Raw genomic sequence first — 20,996 nt, forward strand, 5'->3', positions numbered from 1 at the left:
GTCCTCTGTCTAAAGCAAGTTTTAGCCTTTGAAGGACTTAGTTTAGAGCTGTTTTTAATTTATAATTTTAAGTGTATTTCTTAAAAAATTTGTCTGGAAATGTGCTGCTCTGAGGCATAACCAGTGTTAAAAGAATTTTGGTAATGCTTGGTAATGAATCAACTAATATTTAAGTAAGACAATGAGAGCTTAATAATTGCTAAGCTTTTTATTTGAGAAATGATCATTTAGCCATTTTTGGATGCAGTTATTTTGATGCTAATTGTTTTATTCATTATACTTTTTTTTCCTGTGCTGTAGGGTTTATCACACATTGTTATATGGATGCGTCTTTGTACACCCTGAGTTATGAAATTTCACTTAAATTTTTGAAAAAGAAACTAAAAATACTTTGCAGTTTTTATTTTAAAAGAATCTTGTATTTGTGGGATGCCTGGCTGGCTCAGCCATTAGAGCATGAGACTTTTGATTTTGGGGTTGTAAGTTTGCACCCTGTGTCAGTTTACTTAAAAATAAAGTCTTTTAAAAAATAAAAGAACCTTATATTTGTAATGTTGAAAAATATGAGCTTACATATGCTAATTTTTAGTTTTTTCTTTTGAGTAATATAAGTGGTAGTCTCTCTTGTGCCAAATGATCGAGTTTCTTTCAGGTAGTGGTTTGTTCAATTTATGTCTAACCCAGATGCACAGTTTTCCTTTCTGAGATTAGAAATGACTTTTTTCTGAATTCAAAGGAGAGAAATGTTTACAGGTAAAGGGTATTTTTTTTTTTTAGCTATATTAAACTAACAAAATTAAACTGCACAAATTAAACACTATGAGGATGCTTGTTTTTAAGAGAAAAAACTTGCCTTTGCTTTCCCTGGCATAACCATTATTCTTATATTTGGGCTTAAGTAAAAGTATTTTTTCCATGTATATGTTACTTTTTCTTGGCATTACATTTTATTTTAACCAGTGGATTTCCCCTCCTCTCTGCTTCTTTCACATTTTCTACCAGTCAGACACAGTCTTCTGCACCGTGGATGGGACCAAATTACGGAGTGCAGCCACCTCCAGGACAGAATGGCAGCATGTTGCCTAATCAGCCTGCAGGGTATCGAGTGGCAGGGTATGAAACCCAGTGAAAAAGGACTCCATAATCTAAAGCCAGTGGCTTGAGGCTACAGGGAGTGTAGTAAAGCCGTTGTTTACTTAAAGATTTATCAAATCAGTCAGTGCAAATGTCAGATACAATGTATTTATTTAAAAGATTCATTTTTTAATCATGAAATTACTTATCATCCACATTGTTTTAAAAAGAAACAAGATGCTGGATGTCTGCCAATTTTTGCCTTCATTACCTTTTTTGATAAAGTTTCTCAGATCCTTGTTTCAAATACAAATGCAGGGATTGCTGCCACTTTTTTAAAATTAAGAGGCAGAAAATTGCACAATGTTGAACTTTTTTCCACTAAAGTAGTGTGCAGTTCTAGTTTGCATTCCTGATATGATTTAAAACATGTAATATAAAGATGTTAAAAATGAAGAACCAAAACTGTGCAAAGTCTAGAAGTTCTTTGTAATCTTCAGCTTGCGCACAATTCTGTTTTAGGGTTTTTTGTTTTTTGTTTTTTTAAAAGCATTGTTTGAACTGTCCCATCTCCACTGTTTCCCTTTGGGGTTTTAAAATATAAATTATTAGTTTACATCATTTTTGTATCATTTTTCACAAATTTGTCTTGCCTTATTAAATTTCTGTAAAATATACTTAAATGGAAAAATGATGTTCACTTAGATTGAAAACTTTTCTCAGATGGATTGATAATTGCATTCAATTTGTGTTTTATATGAGAAGGTGCCTCAAGAATTCCCTCTTGGATTTGTTTAAAGGATTTTTATCTTCTGTGATAAACTTTGCTGTGTACCAGGAAATATAAAAACAAAAACTTGCTACTAAAGAAAATCTCTGAAATGTGAGACATTCTTATGAGCCCGTGTTAATTTCATGTGTCAACTTCTACATTTACGTGTATTGTTTCATTCTGTAAAATGTTTTAGCAATTTAATATTTTGCACAGTTAGCAAGCTTTGTATGTCATTTCCTTCCTAAAGGCATCATGCAGAGTTGACAGGAGATTTCTAAGGTTTTAAGTTTGCATGTGAATATCAAATACACACTTTGGTAGTCTTTGAATACAAAGTCATCTGCTCTTGTTTTTCAAGAATTCTGAGACACAAAGTTGTATGTAAAGGAACATATTAATTTGCCATTTTCTAGTTATATTTACTCAAAAAGAGTAAATCAACCTAATTTTATTACGTACAAATGATAGCTGTGAAACTGTATAATATCCTATATCAGGCTTGGAGTTCGTTGTGAACTTCAAAATTAGCCTGAAGGACCAGCCGGGCAAAGCATTTTTTAAATGTTCAGAGGCCAAAAGATAAAACAAAACAAAAAAACCTTAAAATCCTACCTCCTTAAACAGCCTTCAAAGAGGAGAATCCTCAGTGCAGTCATTATTTTGATTCTTTTGGTACCTGTTTTCCTGGAGTTCCCAATTTTATTATTTTGGGGTGGCTCCGAGCATTAGGTTTAATCTTTGATGGCATTGTTCTAGTTTTGAAATTTCTAGTACATTTCAGAGTCTCTTAGAAGAGTTGTGGGAGATTTTGTTTTGTTTTCAGTGAAAGTCACAAACTTTCTTCTTCCTTTACTCACAAAGGGGAAGAGTCCCCCAGTATACATATTTGAACGGTTTGTTGTTTTTAAGACCTTCAGAGAGCTCCTAGCATTTAGCAACAGAAAAGGCCTGTGAAATCTTAAGTTTCCTGGCCTTGTCTCTTCCAGGTAGGAGCAAATTAAGCTGGTCTCTAAAGCCAATATTCATGTAAACCAGAGCCCAGGAAAGACAGCTCATAAGTGTTTAATTCTCTGGAGCTCAATTCTATGCAGTTGTACTGATGTTTCATTACGTACGTCACTGTGTATTTTTAAGTGTTGATACATTAAAAGTTGCTTTATGGAAGATGAGTAAATTTTTTAAATACTTGGGAATTTTATTTCCATGTTAACGTCTACAGATCAGGACATGCGACCAGAAGCAGCTTAAATGAAATACTCAAAAAGTAAAATATCAGGAAGCTATTTTTAGATTCTTCTGGTTTATGTTTCTATTTTAGGACCCTTATTATTTTTCTTACTCAAAAATATTTTATTTCCTGTACATCTGTGGACTGCAGGGTAAATTATTTGGGCATAAGTAATTTAAGCAAAAGTATAGTTTTTCTTTCATTTTGACTTTCTCAAGTAACACTTTTTATTAGCCAGTATATTTTCTTATTGCACAAATCTTAAAGTGTACATTAACTACTTTTTGAGAAGAAAGTGGTATTTCTCAAAAAAGTTACTACTGAACAAATTGACGTTTCAGGAACATTGATAACTTTTGTTTAAATCTTACTCCTAGTGTTAAAATCATTAAAAGATTTTTTAGTCTAAAAATAATACTGGTATTAGTATCAGGTAAGGAAATTAAAGTTTTAAAAACAGTTTCATTCTCTGCAATATGCATTCAGATTTTACTATAAAATACATCTGGTACTGTAAAGAACCTGAAGTGATTCACACTTAATGGGTCGTTAATCCAGTATTCTTTGCCCTGACTGTTTGGATATTAAAGTTCCTTTATGTTTTCTATAACCTGTGGGATCTTCTTGCAGTGATTATTGTGTGTGAAAGATTTTTCTTTTTGGTGTAACCATATTGTTATATTCACTCGGGTATTTGTTTTTTTTTTTTTTAACCTTATTCCAGAAACCATGATTTGCATTAGATTACTATTTAATACCACAAAGAATTGGCATTCTGTAGATTTAACTCATTATAAAACCAGGATCTCATTTTCCTTGTTGATAACTATCTCCCTGTTGAAAGTTAGTTCCACATTGTAGTTTTATTTTCCTGGTTTGTCCCTGTGCTTGCTTGTCTTCCTTTTTTATGTGTGTTAGAGTTCAGTTGACATTTGAGAACGCAGTTGGTAGGGACTAGATTATATATACAAAGAGAGTTAGGTTTGCTATGGGGTGCTCTTGAGGTTGGAAATTGGAAAGTAAACTGTGTTTGTAGGAATTAAAAAGCAAACCCTTTAGAGGCACCTGGCTGGCTGAGTTGGTAGAAAACATCCAACACTTGATCGTGGGGTTGTGAGCGCAAGTCCCACGTTGGGTGTAGAGACTACTTTAAAACAAACAAAAAACCTCTTTCAATGAAAGATAGTTCTACAGACAAAATCATTTTTTTGTAGGAGGTTTTTCCATTTTTTCCTGTCACTTCAGTTTTGACTGTTGTGTTTAGAACTGCAAGAACCTACCTTCAAAACAACACATTTTATTTTATTTTATTTTTAAAGATTTTATTTGTCAGAGAAAGCACGAGCAGGGGGAATGGCAGGCAGAGGGAGAAGCAGGCTTCCTGCTGAGCAAGGAGCCCGATGCGGGACTCAATCCCAGGACCCTGAGATCATGACCTGAGCTGAAGGCAGACGCTTAACCAACTGAGCCACCCAGGCGTCCCCAAAACAACACATTTTAATTTAGGAGCTTTAATAAAATATATAAATGTGTCTAACTTGAATAGGATTTTATATTATGGCCTCTGAGGTGGGAAACAGCTGAAGTTCTGATGGTAATTCAACTAAAAAAGGAAAAAGTAGACATCCGTCTCAGGATTACTAGGCTAGGAATAGGGATTTAGTACAATTTTACTAATACCAGGGAAATTGGATTCCTAGCTCCTTATCCTTGTTCAGCTCTAGAATTTGGAGGATGCTTACATGGAAAAAATAAACAACTTTTGAAAGAAAAGACAGATGCTGACATTTGAGGGTCCCCACCAAAAAGCCAGCTGGCCACCAATCCCCTTACAGTGGAGAATGCCAATCAGTAAGCCCTGCCCATGTACACAAGTCTTCCAAACAGGTGTTCAGTGCTTCACTTTTAAATAAAGACAGCTAAAGATCACCAGAAATTGGGCACCTGGGTGGCTCAGTCGGTTAAGCGTCTTCCTTCGGCTCAGGTCATGATCCCAGGGTCCTGGGATCAAGCCCCACATCGGGCTCCCTGCTCAGTGGGAACCTTGCTTCTCCCTCTTCCCCCGCCCCCTGCTCATGCTTTCTCTCTCAAATAAATAAAATCTTTAAAAAGAAAATCACCAGAAATTGAGGATAATTGTGAAAGATCTAAACAAAAAGCAATTCTCAAGAATCCAACAAACTAAGAACTATAATATCAGATATAAGAAGATACTGTAAGAAATTAGAACAGGATACTAATAAAATGTTAGAAGAAATTAAAATATGAGTACATTTAGTGAGAATATTAAAAGACAAGGAAATGTTCTAGAACAGAAATCAAAAGTAGAGGGGGAAAATAAATAGGAATCAATTCAGGAGGTTTAAATACAACCAATAGGAGTTCCAGGAAGAGAACAGAGAAAATAAAGCAGTGGTTGAAATTTATTAGAAAATAAAATTTCCTTGATTAACTTGAGTCTCAAGATTGAAAAAAAGCTATTATTAGCACAATAAATATTAAAGATCCATGGGAAAGCACATCACCATGAAATTTTAGGACACCAGACATAAAGAGAATAAAGTTTACCAGAGAGGAAAAAGAATTGAGAATAATACTCAACAGTAACACTAGAAACTAGGGATCGGTGCATGGGGTAGTGTCTTCAAAAGTTTGAATTATATATCCAATGATATTTTATACACACACATGCACTGCCATGGGTGAGCATTGAATAAAGACATTTTTGGACATACAACTTTAAAGATTCTCTTCCCTGGGCGCCTGGATGGCTCAGTTGGTTAAGCAACTGCCTTTGGCTCAGGTCATGATCCCGGAGTCCTGGGATCGAGTCCCACATCGGGCTCCCGGCTCAGCGGGGAGCCTGCTTCTCCCTCTGACCTTCTTCCCTCTCATGCTGTTTCTCCCTCTGTCTCTCTCAAATAAATAATAATAAAATCTAAAAAAAAAAAAGATTCTCTTCCCTGAATTCAATGGTTCTCAGTTACTGGATAAGCTCCATAAAAATGAGAGCAAATCAAAAAATGTGTCTAGAATGGGGTCCAACATGGGAGTCCTGGATAACAGTTGTGAAGCAACTTGGTAGTCAGTCTAGATTGATGGTCAGAAGGCTCAACTTGATCATCTATCTGACAGGTTGGGCTATGTAGATAATTACAGAATGAGCCATTTTACAGGAGGGCAGAAGATGTAAGAAGACTTTAATGTTGGAAGAAAATCAGGCAAGTGAGAAGAGGCAATTGGGAAAAACATCCTAACGAAAAGGAAACATTCCTTTCCTGGGCCAAGTACATGTACTAAGGTATTTAAGAAGTTTTCTTGAATTACGGTCGTAAATATTTGTAGTATTCCCCTGCTTAGAATATTGTTGAATTTCTTCTGCCTATCATGTTTCTATCATTTGTTCTTAGTTCTTTTTATCTTTTTGTTTGCTTTTCTCATTTCTAATCTCTGTTCCATAACATGCTTCCTATGGTTTCCAGACTCACTTGTGCTCCTTTTATTTATTTCTTTTAGGGGCGCGTGGGTGGCTCAGTTGGTTAAATGGCTGCCTTCAGCTCAGGTCATGGTTCCCGCCGGGGTCCTGGGATCGAGTTCCCGCATCGGGCTCCCTGCTTGGCGGGAAGCCTGCTTCTCCCTCTCCCACTCCCCCTGCTTGTGTTCCCTTTCTCGCTGTCTCTCTTTCTCTGTCAAATAAATAAAATCTTTAAAAAAAAAATTATTTATTTTAGAGATCAAGAGCGAATGAATGAGGGGAGGGGCAGAGGGAGAGAGAGAATCCACAAGCAGACTCCCCACTGAGCATGGACCCTGATGTGGGGCTCCATCTCAGACCCTGAGACCATGACCTGAGCAGAAACCAAGAGTCGCCTGCTCAACTGACTGAACCACCCAGGTGTCCCTAGTCTTCATTCAGGAAATGGTTTTGTCATTTTCTGTTTCCTGAGTTAATACCAATTTCTGTTTCATTTCAGGGACATATCTTCCCTGAGTTCTTGTATTTTTTTTAAATTTTAATTCCAGTAGAGTTAGCATAGAGTGTTAAATTAGTTTTAGGTGTACAATATAGAGATTCAACAGTTCTATGCATTACTAAGTGCTGATCAAGATAAGTTACTCTTAATCCCCATCACCTGTTTCACCCATCAACCCACCCACCTCCCCTCTGGCAACAGTTTGTTCTCTATAGTTAAGAGTTTTTTTGGTTTGTCTCTTTTTTTCTTAATTTTTTTTGTTTCTTAAATTCCACATATAAGTGAAATCACACATAAGTCAAATCATTTGTCTTTGACTTATTTCACTTAGTATTATACCCCAGATCCATCCATGTTGCAAGTGGCAATATTTTACTCTTTTTCATGGCTGAGTAATATTCGGGGGTGTGTGTGTGTGGTATCCATTCATCTATTGATGGGCACTTAGGCTGCTGCCATAATTTGGCTATTGTAGTTAATGCTGCAGTAAACCTAGGAGGGCATATATATTTTTTTAATTAACATTTCTATATTCTTTGGGAAAATAGTAGTGGGATTACTGGATCATACGGTAATTCTATTTTTAATTTTTTGAGGAACCTCCATACTGTTTTCCACAGTGGCTGCACCAGTTTGCATTCCCACCAGCAGTGCATGAGGATTCCTTTTTCTCCGCCTTCTCACCAACCCTTGCTTGTTTCCTGTGTTTTTTTATTTTCACCATCCTGAATTCTTGTATTTCTTAGCTGCATTTGCTTCATTAGGTTTGTTTGATTCACATTAGAATGTTGGTATATTATCTGCAGCTGCTTTGTGGGAACATTTTTCTTGTGTGTTTTCTCCAAGGAAACTCGAGGTAAGTTTTGCTATTTCATATTTTTATAGAGTATCTGCACAAGTGTTGTGTTAATTCCTTTCTATTTATTTGTATTGGAAACCGTTAGGAGAATGAAGGAGAGGAACCCCATCCAGTTTTCTTACCTCCCTCCTCTGGCTACAGTGAATTATCTCTCTTGGGATGTGACTTTTTTTAAGATTTTATTTATTTGAGAGAGAGAGAACGGAACAGGAGTGGTGCGAACAGCAAAGGGAGAGGGAGAAGCAGGCTCCCCGCTGAGCAGAGAGCCGGACATGGGGCTCGATCCCAGAACCCCAGGATCATGACCTCAGCCGAAGGTGGACACTTAACTGACTGAGCCACCCAGGCACCCCAGGATGTGACCTTGCGCAGAAGTTCTGTGCGGGCTGTCAGCTCCCTGGGTTCCTTCATCTGCTACATTAAGAGACCTAATTCCTGCCTTTCAAGAAGATCCCCTAACTTGCTTTCTGAAAGACCTCTGGAATCCCAGGCACTTCACACCTCTTTCTTCCTTCCCTACCACTCACAGCACTCACTTGTTCAGTCCTCACAGCAGGCTCCACGCAGAGTGTGGCTCTTCTCAGTGAATATTAGCAGAGTGAGATCTGCCACCACCAGCCCACTCATCCCATTCTCCCCACGCTACACTCTATTGGCCTCCCATCCAGTACCACTTAGTGTGGAATTTGTAAATTTTCTCTGCTTCCTTAGTGTCACCTAAGACAGTGTTTGTGGGGGGTCAGTGGTCATATGTTTTCCTAGTTGCGCTCTATGGCTTCTAGGAGTGAAAAGATCCAGAACCAGGCTGCTAACATGTTTCTACAGAATCAGAACCCCCAAAGAATCTTTTAAGTAAATCCAGGGGCGCCTGGTGGCTCAGTCATTAGGCATCTGCCTTCGGCTCAGGTCATGATCCCAGGCTCCTGGGATCGAGCCCCACATCGGGCTCACTGCTCCGCGGGAAGCCTGCTTCTCCCTCTCCCACTGCCCCTGCTTGTGTTCCCTCTCTCGCTGTGTCTCTCTCTGTCAAATAAATAAAATCTTCAAAAAATAAAAATTATTTAACCAGGTATTCTGTGTATCTTTCACTCCTAAAAACATCTGTAAGCTGCTGCAGTCGAAGCTGCCAGAGAAGCAGCTGCAGGCTGGGTAGAGTGTAGTGTGAGGATGCAGTGAGCTGGGACAGGTCCCAAAGACCCCTGAGAGGAGTGTCAATGGGTCTTCATACACTGATCCACTGGCTCCCACACTGAATAAAAAGAGAATTAGCACCCATAAAGGAAGTGCTTTCCCATCACTATCCCCTTCCATTGTTTTCCTAGTGCCCTCTATTGACAAAGACTAACATTGAGCCAACTGGCAAATTGATAAAACAAGGCAAAGAAGGGTGGGGTGGGGCCTGAGACTCCTACCACTTCTATCACTCCTTGCCACCTAGATGCCTTTTGCCTGCTTTGTCTTCAAGTCTCTTTAAATGTCACTTCCTCTAAAAGGCATTCCTTTACCCACAATCTAAATCATAAGTCAGTAGCTTCTCAAACCATCTTATAAAGCTTTTCCTTTATAGCATTTTTCGAAATTTTTAATTAATACAGTTGACCCTTGAACAATACAGAGGAGCACCAACCCCCTGCACAGTTGAAAATCTGTGTATAAACTTTGACTTCCCCAAAACTTAACTATTAATAGCCTACTGTTGATTGGAAAACTTACCATAATATAAACAGTTGATCACCACATAATTTGTATGTTATAAATATTATATACAGTTTTTTAAAATAGGCTCCACACCCAGCGTGGAGCCCAATGTGGGGCTTGCACTCACAACCCTGAGATCAAGACCTGAGCTGAAAGAGTCCGATGTTTAACCGACTAAGCCACACAGGTGCTTCTATACTCTATCCTTACAATAAAGAAAGCTAGAGAAAAGAAAGTTATTAAGAAAATCATAACTGGGGGCGCCTGGGTGGCTCAGTCATTAAGCTTCTGCCTTTGGCTCAGGTCATGATCTCAGGATCCTGGGATCGAGCCCCACATTGGGCTCCCTGCTCCGCGGGAAGCCTGCTTCTCCCTCTCCCACTCCCCCTGCTTGTGTTCCCTCTCTCGCTGTGTCTCTCTCTGTCAAATAAATAAATAAAATCTTTAAAAAAAAAATCATAACTGGAGGTGCTTGGGTGGTTCAGTGGGTTAAGAGTCTGCCTTCGGCTCAGGTCATGATCCCGGGGTCCTGGGATTAAGCCCCACGTCAGGCTCCCTGCTCGGTGGAAAGTCTGTTTCTCCCTCTCCCTCTGCGCCTCCCCCTGCTCATGCTTGCTCTCGCTCTCTCAAATTTAAAAAAAAAAAAATCACAAAATATATTTATAGTACTATACCGTACTGAAAAAATCTGCATATAAGTGGACCCAAACAGTTTAAACCCGTTCAAGGACCAACTGGTGTATTTGTATGATTATATAATTTTTTAAAGAATATTTATTTGGCAGAGCAAGAGAGGGAACACAAGCAGGGTGAGTGGGAGAGGGAGAAGCAGGCTTCCGGCGGAGCAAGGAGTCCAATGCGGGGCTTGATCCCAGCACCCTGGGATCAGGACCTGAGCTGAAGGCAGACGCTTAATGACTGAGACACCCAGGCGCCCCTTTTTTGTTTATTTTCAAGAAGTTTTTAAAAATATAATCATACAGGGGCGCCTGGGAGGCTCAGTCATTAAGCGTCTGCCTTCAGCTCAGGTCCTGATCCTGGGGTCCTGGGATCGAGCCCCGCATCGGGCTCCCTGCTCAGCGGGAAGCCTGCTTCTCCCTCTCCCACTCCCCCTGCTTGTGTTCCCTTTCTTGCTCTCTCTGTCAAATAAATAAATAAAATCTTAAAAAAAAAATTGTGTTCTTCACTAAACCAAAGCTGGCAACAGTTTTCTTCAATACCATATATGTCCAGTATCTGCTAAATAACAGGTGCTTAATACATGTTTGTTAAATTTAATCAATTAAACTTTTATCTTGTACAATCTGATTTTGACCAAATGGCTTTTCTACCATGTGCTGATGGTACTACCAACTAGAGTACTAGGTGTGAGGTGATAAGAGCTAAAACTAAAAGACCAAATCAAGGCTAATTCTTTATGCCATGTCAAGTAATCTGAACTTTTTTTATCCTAAAGGTCCAAGGGATCCATTGATCTAGTTTGTGTTTAGTCAAGATATCTCCCAGGCTCCTGGCTTGAAAAAGCAGATGGATGGTGGGGCTAGTTACTGGGGTGGGAAAAGGCAAAGGTGCAGTTTGTGAGGGCAATTAAAGCCAGAAGCTAGTTAGAGGACAGGAAAGGAGAGCTAATGAGATCCAGACTTCAACATGCAGCTTGGACATGTGTGACAATCAGAAATAACCAGTAGCGGGCACCTGGGTGGCTCAGTTGGTTGGGCGACTGCCTTCAGCTCAGGTCATGATCCTGGAGTCCCAGGATCGAGTCCCGCATCGGGCTCCCTGCTCACTGGGGAGTCTGCTTCTCCCTCTGACCTTCCCCCCTCTCCTGCTCTCTCTCTCTCTCAAATAAATAAATAAAATCTTAAAAAAATAAAAAATAAAAAATAAATAACCAGTAGGTAATGATACGGAATTTAGAAGGGAGATTCAGGCTGAATATTAGAGATGGGAGTCATCAGCATTTAGGTGATAGTTTGAAACCCATGGAATGGAAATCACCCAGAGAAATGCTAAAATGAGAAAACTCTTCTGTCCATCATGTTTAAGGGGGCAGAGGCAGAGAAGCTTGCAAAGGAGATTGAGAAAGAGCTGTTTGATGGGTGGGAGAAATACAGAGGGTCCTTGATGTTGCAGAAATCAAGGTGGAAAAACTTCAAGGAAATAGTAGTAGTCGAGTGTGTCAAATACTGCAGGAAGGAAAAATACAAGTGTGAAAAAAAAACCACTGGGTTTAGCAATAAGGAAGTACCTTTAAAATGAGCATTTTCAGTGAGGTAGTGGGTGCAGAATATGGACTGCAGTGGGTTAAGGAGTGGGAGGTGAGAACGGTTTAGTTAGTGCAGATTGGCTTCCTGTTCATTTGGCTATAGAGAGAAGGAAGGAGAGAAAGAGGAGATGGGTTTAAGAAAGCAATTATGTATCAATACAATAAATTACAAAACTGAATATTGAATGAATAAATACAATTACAAAATTATAAAATTAAATGACCCCACCATTCAACCATCTGGAAGTGTAAAACAACATTCACCTCCTTTTTATATAAAAAGTTGGAACTAGGGCGCCTGGGTGGCTCAGTCGTTAAGCGTCTGCCTTCGGCTCAGGTCATGATCCCAGGGTCCTGGGATCAAGTCCCGCATCGGGCTCCCTGCTCTGCGGGGAGCCTGCTTCTCCCTTTCCCACTCCCCCTGCTTGTGTTCCTGCTCTCACTCTCTCTCTCTCTCTGTCAAACAAATAAATAAAATCTTTAAAAAAAAAAAAAGTTGGAACTATCATTAAAGAATGTGTTTTTGTGCGGGTGTATACTGTTTCTCTAAGATACACAGAAATTGAAGGTTGGGGGACGCCTGGGTGGCTCAGTCGGTTAAGCATCTGCTTTCATGATACCAGAGACCTAGGATCAAGTCCTGCATTAGGCTCCTTGCTCAGCAGGGAGCCTGCTTCTCCCTCTGCCTGCCCCTCCCCTCACTAGTGCTCTCACACTCTATCTGGCAAATAAATAAATGAAACCTTAAAAAAAATTGAAGGATGGGTTAAAGAAACATGAATTGTAAAAATTGTATTATGTTAAGTTGCCCTCCTAAAAAACTGTACCATTTTACACTCTAAACAATGATGTCAGAAAGTACTTATTTACCCCCACCTTTACCAACTGCTGATTGTTGAGCTTTTTTTTTGTTTTTAAAGATTTTCTTTATTCATTTGAGACACAGAGATACAGAGAGAGAGCACATGTAGGGGGAGAGGCAGACGGAGAGGGAAAAGCAGGCTTCCCACAGAGAAGGGAGCCCGACGTGGGGCTCGATCCCAGGACCCCGAGATCATGACCTGAGCCCAAGGCAGAGGCTTAACGACTGAGCCATCCAGGAGCCCCTGCTGATTGTTGAGCTTTTATTTTTGCAACAACCTGATGCACGTAAAATGATCTCTTTAATTGTATTACACCAGTCCAAGTAAAGTTAATCAGTTTTTCCAGGATAATTGGATATTTGTATTTCTTTTCTGTGACATAATTGTTCATATTCTCTTGATTAGATTTTTAAATTTTTAAAATATTTTATTTATTTATTTGACAGAGAGAGACACAGCGAGAGAGGGAACACAAGCGGGGGGAGCAGGAGAGGGAGAAGCAGGCTTCCCGCCGAGCAGGGAGCCCAATGCGGGGCTCGATCCCAAGACTCTGGGATCATGACCTGAGCGGAAGGCAGACAGACGCTTGAGGACTGAGCCACCCAGGAATCCTGTATGTAGTTTGGATACTCACAAATCCTTTCTGGAAGAGTATATCCCATACCCAGGCCCCTCAGGATTAACTCAGATTAAAATAATCAATTAGGGAGTGCCTGGGTGGCTCAGATGGTTAAGCGTCTGCCTTCGGCTCAGGTCATGATCCCAGGGTCCTAGGATCGAGTCCCACATCAGGCTCCCTGCTCAGTGCAGAGCCTGCTTCTCCCTCTCCCTCTGCCATTTCCTCTGCTTGTGCTCTCTGGCTCTATCTCTCTGTCAAATGAATAAATAAAATCTAAAAAAAAAAAAAAAGAAAACTTTTCTTTAGAAACAATAAATAAAAAATAATCGGTTAGGAGCTCACAATCAAAAACTATCAAACATATGAAGAAACAAGACCCAGGAGGGATTCAACAGAAACAAAGAACAGCAGAATTTGACCTCCAAGGACTTTAGCCATTATAGTAATCATATATTGAATATGTAATAACTATATTTCATATGTCTTTAAAAATAAAGGCTGCAAAAAAATTATGAGTAAGGAAGAAGTAACTATCAAATGATTAGCAGAATTTTAAAAGAAACTGATAAACCCTCTAGAAATCAAAAATACAATAGCTAAAATTAAAAATTCAGTGGACTGACTAACCCAATTTAGATAGAGATGAAGAAATCTGTACATTGGAACAGTACAGAGGCAAAGGAATAGAATATAGGGAAAGAGCATGGAAAATGAGAAATCTAAAATACATTTTTTAAAAGATTTTAAGTAATCTCTACACCCAACATGGGGCTCGAACCCACAATCCCAATATCGAGTCCCATGCTCTACCGACTAAGCCAGCCAGACGCCCCTAAAATACATTTAAACTGGAGTTCCACAAAATAAAACAATTTGGGATAGACAATATTTGAAGAGATACTGACTGAATTTTCCAGACTTGTAGAAAGCTAGGAATTCTCAGATCCAAGAATCACAATAAATCCTAAGAGGAATAAATAAAATGAAGTCCATACTGACATACACAGTCAAGTTGCAGATTATCAAAGACAGAAGATCTTAAAGCAGCAGAGGGGGGGAAAAGTCACTATTATTTTCATATCCTGCTTTGCCACAAGTTGGAACTTTCACAATATCACTTCTCTAATGTTTTCCTTTCCTTGTATAATAATTGTACTATTACAGTATATCTTGATGCCATGGAGGATCACTGTGAATTAATAGCTTGACTCAGGCATCACAACAAAAATCTACCTCAAGGCTGAAAAAATGATGTTCAGAGAATAGGGAAAGAAGGGTTACGGTGTCATATGAGAGTATTGTACAATTTTGAGAATTCTGTTTATGAGAAGAAGGCTGAGAAAGGACTTCTATGATGGTATTGCTTCTTCAAAGCCCCTTCTTTGAAGGAGGAATAGAGGAACCCTGTGTGTTTGGCTTGGAAGGAAATCACCTCTTCTAGAATGGGGCTGTTTGATAGCTTCTTTCCTGACTGGAACATATAACATGTCTAAAGAGAAAACCCACAAATCTCTTAGGACACATTTGGGCAAATCAAAATTTAAACACTCTAAAACAGGGTTTAGGAGTGCAGATACTACTGACTCCAACTTTGTCCCGTTCTCTCCCTTCCCCCCCCCTCCACCCCCAACCCCTGCCTTATCCATGTCCCTGCGATGATCTCCCCTGGGGCTACATGTTCCAGGTCCCCTAGATGTTAATGTATGCCATGACCAGAATGTGGAGAAGCTGCTCTTGCCTTCTCTAAATTTGTTTGGATAACTCCTAGAGATAACAATCCCCCCCACCTCCCCGATGCACAGAGGGTGCCTGAGGTCTGTTAAATGTTAGCTATCAATTAAATGTATGCAGACCTTTGACCTCACTACAGTGCCCTCCTGAGCATCCCTTCGTTCTATAAAATCTGTAGACTAAAGGTCTGGATTTTACAGAGAATAGCTGCACAGCTGCCTGGATCATCACCCTCTGAACACTTTCTGTCAGTAAGTTAATAAAATTCTATAAACTGTAGGGAGGTTGACTGCTTCATTTTTTGGCCTGAAAGTGCCTTCTCAATTTGGAGGATACTTTATAGTCCCTCCTCCCCACTTTCTAACACAGGGTCTCTCAACTTTGGCACTATTGACATTTTGGGTCAGATAATTCTTTGTTGAGAAGACTGTCCTGTGTATTGCAGGATCTTTTTTCCTTTTTTTTTTTTAAAGATTTTAAGTAATCTCTACACCCAACCTGGGGCTCCAAACGACAACCCCTGAGATCAAGAGTCGCAGGCTCTAGTGACTGAGTCAGCCAGGTGCCCCTTAGGATGTTTAATAACATCCATGGCATCTATTCAGCACTCCTGTTGAAGAACAGCTTTAGAGAATCACTTGGCACCAATACAATCATAAACACAACCAGGCATTGAAATCCTACAGTATTACTAGGTTTTCATCCAGATGACCCAGGATATACTGATCATCATTTTAAAAATTTATAATCGAGGGGCGCCTGGGTGGCTCAGTTGGTTAAGCGACTGCCTTCAGCTCAGGTCATGATCCTGGAGTCCCGGGATCGAGTCCCACATCGGGCTCCCTGCTCAGCAGGGAGTCTGCTTCTCCCTCTGACCCTCTTCCCTCTCGTGCTCTCTATCTCTCATTCTCTCTCTCTCAAATAAATAAAATCTTAAAAAATAAAATAAAATAAAAATTTATAATCGAAATGGAAACACAAAATTGCAAGAATTTTGTGGAAAAGCGTGCCCTTTTACCCCTCCCCCGCCTCCCCTCCCCCGTTTGAGAAACAATATAGCAAACCAGAGTCCTGAAAAGGACCATTTTTTTATTAATAGATGAGAAGATTAATGTTTTTAGGCAACCTGCCCACAGTGTCACCCCTAGTAAGTAACAGAATCAAGGCCAAAGCCGCAGGAAATCTCATTCCAGAATTTTCCAACAAACACTGGCCTCATCCTTAACACATTGAACTCAGAAGTTACCCTCAACCATGAACAAAGAGTATTGAGATTTATTTTGTTTGATTCTAAGGACCAGAACTAAAACACACAGGAAGCCGATTTCAGTTCATTATAAAGGTAAACGTTCAAGTACTACGTCAGACTGTAGTTAAGGTAGAAAAAGATAACTTGATATAAACACACAAGTTTTACAAACAGCGAATACTTTGGTGGACAAGACTTCCCTTGACAAAACGCTAAATCACAGCCAACATCTGCTAATAATGCAGATAATTTATGACGATTTTTGCTTCGATAACCAATGAATTCTATGCAGAAACAGTGCTCTCTCGGGGCTGAAACAGTCATGGTCAGCTCTAGAACCCTATCGGTGCCTTCTCACGGTCGTCCAGAAGCACTCTGGCCCCACCGAAGAACCTGTGCATTACAGCCGCCGGGTGAGCGCAGACTCCACCCGGGCGTTCCGCCGAAATTCTTAGCCGTCTACAGGAGGAAACTACAACTCCCATCAGACAAGGCGAGCCGAGTGGGCGGGTATTCGCCGCGCGTGGGCGGCCCTGACCAATAACGACGGTCGTTACAGCGAACAGTTTGGCCGCGTTTGTAAAAGGCCGCGGCAGGCGAAGAGAGAGGAGGTGAGGGCGGTCATCAGCGTGGAGCCCTGGGGCCGCGCGGGGGGGGGGCGGTGGCGCAGAGCAGGCAAGGGGGCCGCGTTGACAGAAGGCGGGGACAGCAGTGCGACGAGGGCGTAGAGCCGGGAATCCCGGCGGAGAGCGTGGCCAAGGAGCAGGGGGAGTCCTGGCCAGGTGATGCTTCTCCTTGGGCCTACTTAGAACCGGAAGTGAGCCGTCGCGCGGGGAGGATGCCGGGAAGCAGGTCCCAGAATGGTGCTTCTGGGGGTGGGCCGGGTCCCGGAAGCCAGGCGGGAGGTGCTCATCCTGCCGGCGGGGTTCCCAGACACGCGTCCGCAAGGCCGGAGCGGCCTTTTTCCGCTATTCCTAGACAGCGCAGGGCTAATGGAAACCTAGGAGTAGAGAGGCCTGGCTTCTAGGCATCTCCCTTCCTTTTACTTGTGGTTTGACAAGGAATCCTGTAGATTACAAACTCATGTTAGATTATCTGGTTGCTGGCTGTGAGACAGTCATCAAATCATTACTCTCTTTGAGCCAGTTTCTTCAACTCTAAGATGGTAAATAATACCCACTTAACTGGATTATGGTGAGCAATACCGGAGTAAATGCATGGGAAGGGCTTGTACTCAGTAAAAGTTAGTAGGTTTTATGTGTTATTCATGATAATCATTCGTTCTCTTCAGTTACTGTTGCTTCACAAGCATTAAGCAGCATCCACCAAACTGTACAGCTCTACAGCTGAACAGTACCTGGATTAAAACGCACCACTTCCAGGGAGCGTTCCTGGGTTGGCTCTTCCCGCATCAGTCCCTTTACACCATCTTGCTGAGGAGGCAGTTTTGTAAACTTGTTTAAAAGAGACCTTTTTTTAGGCAGGATTCAAATACAGGTTCTTTTCTTATCCTTTTTTTTTTAAGTTGAGGTAAAATTGACGTGTAACATACTAGTTTCAGGTGTACCACGTAATTCAATATTTGTATACCCTGTGACATGATCGCCACAATAAGTCGTTATCAGTCACTATACAAAGTTACAAAAAATTTTTTTTTCCCTTGTGATGAGAACTTTTAGGATTTCTTCTCTTGGCAGGTTTCAAATATGCAATATGATATTATCTACTATAGTCATCTTGAAGTACATTACATTCCCATGACTTATTTTATATCTGGAAGTTTGTACCTTTTGACTCCCTTCACCCATTTCTCCTACCTTCCTATCCCTCCTCCCCTCTGGCAGCCACCAGTCTGTTTCCTGTATGTATGAGTTTTGTTTTGTTTCGTTTTTTAGATTCCACATGCAAGTGAAATCATATAGTATTTGTCTTTCACTTTCTTTGTCTTATTTCACTTAGCATAATACCTTTGAGGTCCATCCATATTGTTGCAAATGGCAAGATTTCCTTCTCTTTTATGTCTGAGTAGTATTCCATGGTGTATTCCAGTATAGTATTCCATTTTATAGGCGCACATACACACCAAATGTTTATCCATTCATCCATCTTAGATTGTTTCCATATCTTGTCTATTGTAAATAATACTGCAGTGAATACAGGGGTGCATATATCTTTTCAAATTAGTGTTTTCATTTTCTTTGACAAATACAGGTTCTTTACAGGTGTGTTACTTGTTTGTATATGCTTGCAATATAGAATCTATAATAAGTGATATGAGTCCATGTTTAAAATTCAAATAGTATAAAACAGTGATATGTAAGTCTCCCTCCTATTTCCCAAGTCCTAAGTCACTTCTGAGACCATAGACGTGTGTGTGTGTGTGTGTATCCCTTCTTTTTTCTTTTTTAAACCAAGAGTATCCTACATGAAGTACCTTTTTTCATCCCACAGTATATCTTGGTATGTCTTCCTTATCAGTACATATAGTTCTATCTGATTCTTTTTAATGGCCTTACAGTAGCATATTGTATGCCTGCACCATAATTTTTTTCATCAGCTCTTAGACTGTTTCCATTCTTTGCAGTTCCTGACAACTTTGCATGGGGTACCCTTGTACATACTTTGTGTACATGTGACTGGAGAACTAATGAAATCTTAGAAGTAGAATTGCTAAGTTAAAGTATATGTTGTACATTTATTTTATTTACATCCCTTTAAAGAGGATGTTGCAGTTTACATCCCCACCAATGACCTGCAATGACTGTTTCTCCACATCTTAATGAACACAATAACATTTATCTTTTTTGTCATTTTGCCAAAGTATTATCTTGTTTTAATTTGCCTCTTGCTTATTGTAAGATAGAATTTTGGATGTTTAAAATCATTTTTGTTTTTTATTTTTCACAAGCTGTCTTTTCATGCTCTTTGCTCATTTTTCTAGTGGGTTTCTTTTTCTTACTGATTTGTAAAAAACTCTTATTTTAGAAAATTAGCTCTTTAGCAATTGCATTCCAAATATTTTCCCTCTATTTTTAATGATAACTTTTTAAATTTTATTTTTAATTTTTTTTAAGATTTATTTATTTATTTATTTATTTGAGAGAGAGAGAGAATGAGAGACAGAGAGCACAAGAGGGGGTAGGGTCAGAGGGAGAAGCAGACTCCCTGCTGAGCAGGGAGCCCGATGCGGGACTCGATCCCGGGACTCCAGGATCATGACCCGAGCCGAAGGCAGTCGCTCAACCAACTGAGCCACTGAGGCGCCCCTAATTTTATTTTTTAAAGTAATCTCTATACCCAGTGTGGGGCTCAAACTCACAGCCCCAATATCAAAAGTCACAAGCTCCATCGACTGCACCCCCCGGGCACCCCTTTCAATGATAGCTTTATTAGGGTCGCCTGGGTGGCTCAGTCAGTTGTGTCCAGCTCCTGGTTTCAGCTCAGGTCATGATCTCTGAGTTGTGCAATGGGGCCCAGTGTTGGGCTCCGTACTCAGCATGGAGTTGGCTTCTCCCCTCCCTCCCCCTCTGCCCCCCCAAAAATAAATACATAAATACATAAATAAATCTTTTTTAAAAAGCTTTACTGAAATATGATTCACATAACATAAAATTCACTCCCTTAAAGTGGTGTGATTCAGTGATTTTTTTATATATGCACAGAGTATTGCAGTCTTTCTTCACTCCAAAAAGAAGCCTTATACTCCCCAGCAGGCACTCTTGTTTCCTCCTTTTCCCTCTGCTCTTGGCAACCACCAGCCTACGTTCTGTCCCTATGCATTTGCCTATTCTTCGTATTCATTTAAATGGAATCATACAGTGTAGCTTTTTTGTGTCCGGCTTCTTTCACTTAGCATAATACTTCAAGGTTCATATAACATGTATCAGAATTCCATTCCCTTTTAGTGCCAAATTATATTCCAATTTGTGGGTATATCACATTTTGTTTATTCATTCATCGGTTGATGGGCCTTTGGATTGATTCCACTTTCTGGCTATTATGAATACTACTACTGTGAACATACATGTACAAATTTTTGTATGTTTTCAGTTGTCTCGGGTATATATTCTCTTGTGAGTCATATGGTAACTCAGTTTAACATTTTGAGGAACAATCAACCATCAGTTCTCCGAAGTGGCTCTGCTGTTTTACAGTACCATCAATAATGTATGAGCGTTCCAGTTTTTCAATATCCATAACAACACTTGTTATTTTTTGCCTTTTTTAGTCATCGTAGTGGCTGTGAAATGGCATCACACTCTGGTTTTGATTTATAATTTACATGATGTTGAACATTTTTTCATATGTTTATTGGCTGTTTATTTTCTTTGAAGAAATATCCATTCAAATCCTTTGTCCATTTTTAAATTGGGTTATGTCTCTTTGTTTTTTTTAAAGATTTTATTTATTTATTTATTTGAGAGAGCGTGCACGCACAAGCAGGGGGAGGGGCAGAGGTAGAGGGAGAAGCCGGCTCTCCGCTGAGCAGGGAGCCCAACACCACTCAATCCCAGGACCCTGAGACCATGACCTGAGTAGAAGGCAGACACTTAACTGTCTGAGCCACCCAGGAACCCCCTCCTCAGATTTTTTGAGATATAATTGACATAACTTTGTGTAAGTTTAACGTGTTCAATGTGTGTTTTTATAAGATTTTGTT

At 40.0% G+C, this 20,996-nt stretch overlaps 2 protein-coding genes across 16 annotated transcripts in view; both read left to right on the forward strand.

Annotated features, from left to right (window-relative positions):
* The window catches only part of TIA1 (TIA1 cytotoxic granule associated RNA binding protein), a 30,416-nt gene extending 26,729 nt beyond the window's left edge, over positions 1-3,687 (forward strand). For all 11 annotated transcript variants that reach the window (XM_025868472.2, XM_073897566.1, XM_025868467.2 and 8 more), the window contains one exon: positions 1,003-3,687. In XM_025868472.2, the coding sequence (XP_025724257.1) occupies positions 1,003-1,129 (127 nt within the window). In that variant the 3' untranslated portion in view covers positions 1,130-3,687. The remainder of the gene's footprint in view (positions 1-1,002) is intronic.
* Positions 1-20,996, forward strand: part of CUNH2orf42 (chromosome unknown C2orf42 homolog) — a 64,093-nt gene that overhangs the window by 18,700 nt on the left and 24,397 nt on the right. The window contains exon 1 of one of the 5 annotated variants that reach the window (XM_025868481.2): positions 16,841-16,947. The exons of 3 other annotated variants lie outside the window; for them this stretch is intronic. The gene's annotated coding sequence lies outside the window, so the exon portion shown is untranslated. Of the gene's footprint in view, positions 1-16,840; positions 16,948-20,996 lie in introns of those variants that run through there. One more of the 5 variants, XM_025868479.2, reaches the window with a different exon arrangement.

Source organism: Callorhinus ursinus, unplaced genomic scaffold (genome assembly GCF_003265705.2).
Source record: "Callorhinus ursinus isolate GAN/ISIS: 27379988/994484 unplaced genomic scaffold, GSC_fseal_2.0 scaffold10, whole genome shotgun sequence".
Taxonomy (NCBI): domain Eukaryota; kingdom Metazoa; phylum Chordata; class Mammalia; order Carnivora; family Otariidae; genus Callorhinus; species Callorhinus ursinus.